This window comes from Procambarus clarkii, chromosome 16 (genome assembly GCF_040958095.1).
Source record: "Procambarus clarkii isolate CNS0578487 chromosome 16, FALCON_Pclarkii_2.0, whole genome shotgun sequence".
In the NCBI taxonomy this organism is placed as follows: domain Eukaryota; kingdom Metazoa; phylum Arthropoda; class Malacostraca; order Decapoda; family Cambaridae; genus Procambarus; species Procambarus clarkii.
Genome location: NC_091165.1, coordinates 30,163,147 through 30,169,915, shown reverse-complemented (window position 1 = coordinate 30,169,915; position 6,769 = coordinate 30,163,147). Strand labels below are relative to the sequence as shown.

General features: G+C 37.8%; 1 protein-coding gene across 1 annotated transcript; it reads left to right on the top strand.

Annotated features, from left to right (window-relative positions):
• Positions 1-4,553: 4,553 nt before the first annotated feature.
• On the top strand, positions 4,554-6,239 carry LOC138365316 (splicing regulatory glutamine/lysine-rich protein 1-like). The gene has a single exon (XM_069325606.1). It carries the CDS (start codon positions 4,554-4,556, stop codon positions 6,237-6,239), a length of 1,686 nt encoding a protein of 561 aa, XP_069181707.1.
• Positions 6,240-6,769: the final 530 nt, after the last annotated feature.

Sequence of the window (6,769 nt, the reverse complement as noted above, 5' to 3'; positions counted from 1 at the left end):
GTAGCAGCTGATATTCAAACATTCTCCAGAGGACGCACTGGATTACGGAACCACCGGGATAGATCATTTAGAATACAGGAATACTGAAATAGAGAAGCTGAAATACCGAAACCCTACAATGAAGAACAGAAGCACTGGAATAAATCATCATACAGCAATGTAGCAGCTGATGTACAAACATTCTCCAAAGGACGCACTGGATTACGGAAACACCGGGATAGATCATTTAGAATACAAGAATACTGGAATAAAGAAGCTGAAATACCGAAACCCTGCAATGAAGAACAGAAGCACCGGGATAAATCATCATACAGCAATGAAGCAGCTGATATACAAACATTCACCAAAAGACGCACTGGATTACAGAACCACCGGGATAAATCATTTAGAATACAAGAATACTGGAATAGAGAAGCTGAAATACCGAAACCCAGCAATGAAGTGCAGAAGCACCGGAATAAATCATCTGAAATACAGAAATTCTGTAACGAAATTTCTAGAGAACAGAAAAACCGGGATAAGTTATCTGATATACAGAAATACCGAGATAAATCATCTGAAATACAGAAAAAAATCAATAAATCATCTGAAATACAGAAATCCTGCAATGAAGTATACATACTCCTGGATAAATCATCTGAATTACAGAAACAAAGGGATAAATCATCTGAATTACAGAAACAAAAGGATAAATCATCTGAGGTAATGAATCACCGAGATAAATCATCTGAATTACAAAAAGACCAGGATAAATTATCTGAAGTACAGAAACCCTGTAATGGAGCATCTGAAATACAGAAACGCCAGGATAAATCATCTGAAATACAGAAACACCGGGATAAATCATCCGAAATACAGAAACACCGGCATAAATTATCGGAAATACAGAAACCCTGTAAGGGAGCATCTGAAGTACAGAAACACAAGAATAAATCATCTGAAATACAGAAATCCTGTAATGGATCATCTGAGGTACAGAAACACCTGGATAAATCATCTGAAATACAGAAACCCAGCATTGAAGCATCTGAAATACAGAAACCCAGCATTGAAGCATCTGAAATACAGGAAAACGGAAATGAAACACCTGGGTATGAGGTTAGTTCAGATGGTGAAGTCCTCACATTATACCTATCTTTTCCTCCTATTCTAACTTGTCACCCATCGTTGGAGGGTTTGGAGGAGATTTCTCTAGACGGACATAACTACCTCCCGGTGGAAATCAATGGTAAATGCTGTAAAATGTTTGTCGATTCTGGAACAACAAGCAATGGTATTGAACACAGACTCGCACAGAAGCTGGGATTAGATAAGAAAGTCGACTCAACCATTCTCCGTGATTCTTGGTTTTCGAGTGAAAACAAACACCTCAAAACAAGGCAAGTAGAAAATTGTAAAATTAAATTACAAAATGGCAAAGAGCTCGTTGCCACTGTAAATATTTTCCCACCAGAATTGGACAATTACTTCATCTCTGCGGACACACCAATGTTCTTCTTTAGCTTCCCACTGATGACAGAGAATCACATAATTCATCAGTTTAAAAGCAATAAATCTTCCATCTTTTTAAAACCTTTGAGAAGATTTACGAAAAAAGGATATGGGTTGAGCAGTTCTCCCTTGCCTTATCTTAGGATAAAGTTTCCATTATCTGCAAAAGACAATTATTGCAGCGATAAAGTTGTGGTCAATACTGGCTCCGATGCTTCAACCATTTCACAATTATTTTTGAAGCACATCGGCATGGAAACATGTCCTCCCAAAAAACTAAGAATACATGTGAAGGGTGACCTTTACCTGGAGGATGACTTGGAGGTGCTGGAGAATCCAAAGACAGAAATTCCTCTAACTTTAGGCACAACGTTCTTGTCAAAATACAATTGCACATTAGATTCCTCATCTTATTATCTGTTTTACAACATTAATAATAAAACCTATATGTCTTTACTCTACTGAAGACACAGGCCTAATTTGCTAGGTGTTTATATGGACGGTGTCTTTCAAGTATGGACAGTGTCACTCAAGTATGGACAGTGTCATTCAAGTATGGACAGCATCACTCAAGTATGGACAGCATCACTCAAGTATGGACAGTGCAACTCTTGTAAATATTTTTAACAAATAAAATGTATTAAAAGTTTTAATAATTGTATTATTTTTTCATATTAATATGATAAAGAATTGTATAAATTGTAGAATCTTATTATGTAGCAAATGTTAGCACCCAAACTTCTACAGTTACCTATGTTCTTATGATGATAGATTTCCTTATGACTAAAAAGATAGATGCTCATTGTATTGGGATGCTATAATAAATTGAAATTGCTATATGAAATTGGTTATACCAAAGGAAACAAAGAGTTAATATAAATGGCGCTAAGTCAGACTGGAAAAATGTTGCAAGTGGAGTGTCTAAAGCCTCTGTCCTGGGATCACTGTTGTTCATAATATACATAAATGATTTAGATTCAAGTTTGAGCAGTAATATTTCAAATTTGCCGATAATACAAAAATCGGAAGAGAAAATAAACACAGTAAAAGACTCAGTATCACTTCATGGAGATCTAAATAGGGTTTTGAAATGGCGAAGAGTTTGGCAGATGCAGTTTAATGCTGACAAATGTGAGGTTTTGAGGCTAGATAATGATGATTGAGTACGAGCTAAATAGTGTTGAGATTGCGAAAGCGATTTAGGAGCAATGATTAATAGAAATTTAAAGCCAAAAAATAAATGCATATATGTTCGTAATCAGGCAAACAGGACACTGGGATTTATTAATCGAAGCGTTAGTAACAACACACCTGGTGCTGTTCTTTAAACATAAGAACAAAGACAACTGCTAAAGGCCTATTGTCCCATACGAGCCAATTCCTATTTATATCCACCTAATCCCACTCATATACATGTCAAACCCACGCTTGAAGAAGTGAAGGGACCCCCACCTTTACCACTCACTGTGGCAACTGGTTCCTATTACCTAACCAGTTTTTTTCCCATGAACAAATCTACAAGGGCCGTGATGAGGATTCGAACCTACGTCCGAGAGCATCCCAGTTGCTGCCTTAATCGACTGAGCTAAGGCAGCGTCTGGGATGATGTCGGACGTTGGTTTGAATCCTCGTCACGGCCCTTGTGGATTTATCCATTTAATGCATCACGCTATTGTGATTTCTGTGTGTTGTGTAGTATTTACCCAGGTTTTCCTAAATTTAAACTTATTCAGTTAATACCGATTGTTTCGTGTTCTGTCTTTTGTTAATACTTTTAATTCCCTATTAATATCCCCATTTAGATTATGCAGTTCAATTATGGTCGCAATACTACAGAATGGATATAAATTTACTTGAACACGTCCATCATAGGATGACCAACTTAATCCCTCAGATTAGAAACCTGTCATATGAAGAAAGATAGACAAAGCTTTCATTATATTCGTTGGAAAGGCAAAGAGTCAGGAATAACATGATAGATGTGTACAAGTGGATGAATGGATATCACAAAGGACACATTATTAGGGTAATAAAAGTTTCAACACAAGACATAACACTAAACAATGTATATAAAAGTTTGTTGAGTTCGTGAAGTCGGATTGCGAAAGGAATCTGGGAGATATGATTAGTAATTATTTAAAACCAAAATAAAATCAATGCATAAATGTTCGTAATAATACAAATAGGACACTGGGATTTATTATTCGAAGCGGTACTAATGGGACACCTAGAGTTGTTCTTCACCTGTAACCTGCTTTGCTTAGATTTGACAGTTCTGATTTGGTCGCCGTACTATAGAATGGTTATAAGTTGACCAGACCACACACTAGAAGGTGAAGGTACGACGACGTGTCAGTCCGTCCTGGACCACTCTTAAGTCGATTGTGATGAGGAATGATTGATTAATGAAGATTAAGCCACCCAAAAGGTGGCACGGGCATGAATAGCCCGTAAGTGGTGGCCCTTCTGATCCATTACCAGTATCAATAGATGATACTGGAGATCTGTGGAGGTGCGACTGCACCCTGCGTGACGGGAGATCCCTTTCCGTTGTGATGAGGAAGTAGATGCAGGGAATAAATAGGCAAGAGAGATATTAGGAGCAAAGTGTAATAGAGGGGATAGTATTAGGAACAAGAACTGCAGAGGGCCTCGTATGGGCCTATTGGCCCATACGAGGCACCTCCTATTATAACCACCGAATGGGAAGAAAATAGTAATAGTCTTTCATATATATGAAAGATATTGGGTGGATATATATAGGAACTGCCTCATATGGGCCATTGGGCTTTCTGCAGTTATCTTCATCCTTATGTTTTTATGTCTATCCGTGAAATATTTTAGATTTTAGCTCCATGTATTTGCCAATAGATCTTCCGCAACTCCCATACTTCTTATGTTTTGAAGTGAGGTGAGCGGAGAAGCGTTCACATTAGCCCCAGTGAGTTGAGTGTACTTTTAGTATAAACGGAGACCCTGCCAGACGCGGATCGTCACTTGTCCTACTCTCTCAATACTTGTGTGAGTTAGACCTCATCTCTCAACACCTGTGTGAATTAAAAATGGAAAGAATTAATTACGTGCGCGGCTCCAAGAGAAAACGGAGTGAGCATCACTACAGCAATGACGCTCCGACAAAAAAACAAAAATACAGCAATGGAGCAGCTGATATAAAAACATTCTACAAAGGACGCACTGGATTACAGAACCACCGGGATAACTCATCTAGAATACAGGAATACTGGAATAGGAAAACTGAAATACCGAAACGCTGCAATGAAGAACAGAAGCACTGGAATAAATCATCATACAGCAATATAGCAGCTGATATACAAACATTCTACAGAAGACGCACAGAATTACGGAACCACCGGGATAACTCATCTAGAAAACAGGAATACTGGAATAGAAAAACTGAAATACCGAAACCCTACAATGAAGAACAGAAGCACTGGAATAAATCACCATACAGCAATGTAGCAGCTGATATTCAAACATTCTCCAGAGGACGCACTGGATTACGGAACCACCGGGATAGATCATTTAGAATACAGGAATACTGGAATAGAGAAGCTGAAATACCGAAACCCTACAATGAAGAACAGAAGCACTGGAATAAATCATCATACAGCAATGTAGCAGCTGATGTACAAACATTCTCCAAAGGACGCACTGGATTACGGAAACACCGGGATAGATCATTTAGAATACAAGAATACTGGAATAAAGAAGCTGAAATACCGAAATCCTGCAATGAAGAACAGAAGCACCGGGATAAATCATCATACAGCAATGAAGCAGCTGATATACAAACATTCACCAAAAGACGCACTGGATTACAGAACCACCGGGATAAATCATTTAGAATACAAGAATACTGGAATAGAGAAGCTGAAATACCGAAACCCAGCAATGAAGTGCAGAAGCACCGGAATAAATCATCTGAAATACAGAAATTCTGTAACGAAAATTCTAGAGAACAGAAAAACCGGGATAAGTTATCTGATATACAGAAATACCGAGATAAATCATCTGAAATACAGAAAAAATTCAATAAACCATCTGAAATACAGAAAAAATTCAATAAATCATCTGAAATACAGAAATCCTGCAATGAAGTATACATAGTCCTGGATAAATCATCTGAATTACAGAAACAAAGGGATAAATCATCTGAATTACAGACACAAAAGGATAAATCATCTGAGGTAATGAATCACCGAGATAAATCATCTGAATTACAAAAAGACCAGGATAAATTATCTGAAGTACAGAAACCCTGTAATGGAGCATCTGAAATACAGAAACGCCAGGATAAATCATCTGAAATACAGAAACACCGGGATAAATCATCCGAAATACAGAAACACCGGCATAAATTATCGGAAATACAGAAACCCTGTAAGGGAGCATCTGAAGTACAGAAACACAAGAATAAATCATCTGAAATACAGAAATCCTGTAATGGATCATCTGAGGTACAGAAACACCTGGATAAATCATCTGAAATACAGAAACCCAGCATTGAAGCATCTGAAATACAGAAACCCAGCATTGAAGCATCTGAAATACAGGAAAACGGAAATGAAACACCTGGGTATGAGGTTAGTTCAGATGGTGAAGTCCTCACATTATACCTATCTTTTCCTCCTATTCTAACTTGTCACCCATCGTTGGAGGGTTTGGAGGAGATTTCTCTAGACGGACATAACTACCTCCCGGTGGAAGTCAATGGTAAATGCTGTTAAATGTTTGTCGATTCTGGAACAACAAGCAATGGTATTGAACACAGACTCGCACAGAAGCTGGGATTAGATAAGAAAGTCGACTCAACCATTCTCCGTGATTCTTGGTTTTCGAGTGAAAACAAACACCTCAAAATAAGGCAAGTAGAAAATTGTAAAATTAAATTACAAAATGGCAAAGAGCTCGTTGCCACTGTAAATATTTTCCCACCAGAATTGGACAATTACTTCATCTCTGAGGACACACCAATGTTCTTCTTTAGCTTCCCACTGATGACAGAGAATCACATAATTCATCAGTTTAAAAGCAATAAATCTTCCATCTTTTTAAAACCTTTGAGAAGATTTACGAAAAAAGGATATGGGTTGAGCAGTTCTCCCTTGCCTTATCTTAGGATAAAGTTTCCATTATCTGCAAAAGACAATTATTGCAGCGATAAAGTTGTGGTCAATACTGGCTCCGATGCTTCAACCATTTCACAATTATTTTTGAAGCACATCGGCATGGAAACATGTCCTCCCAAAAAACTAAG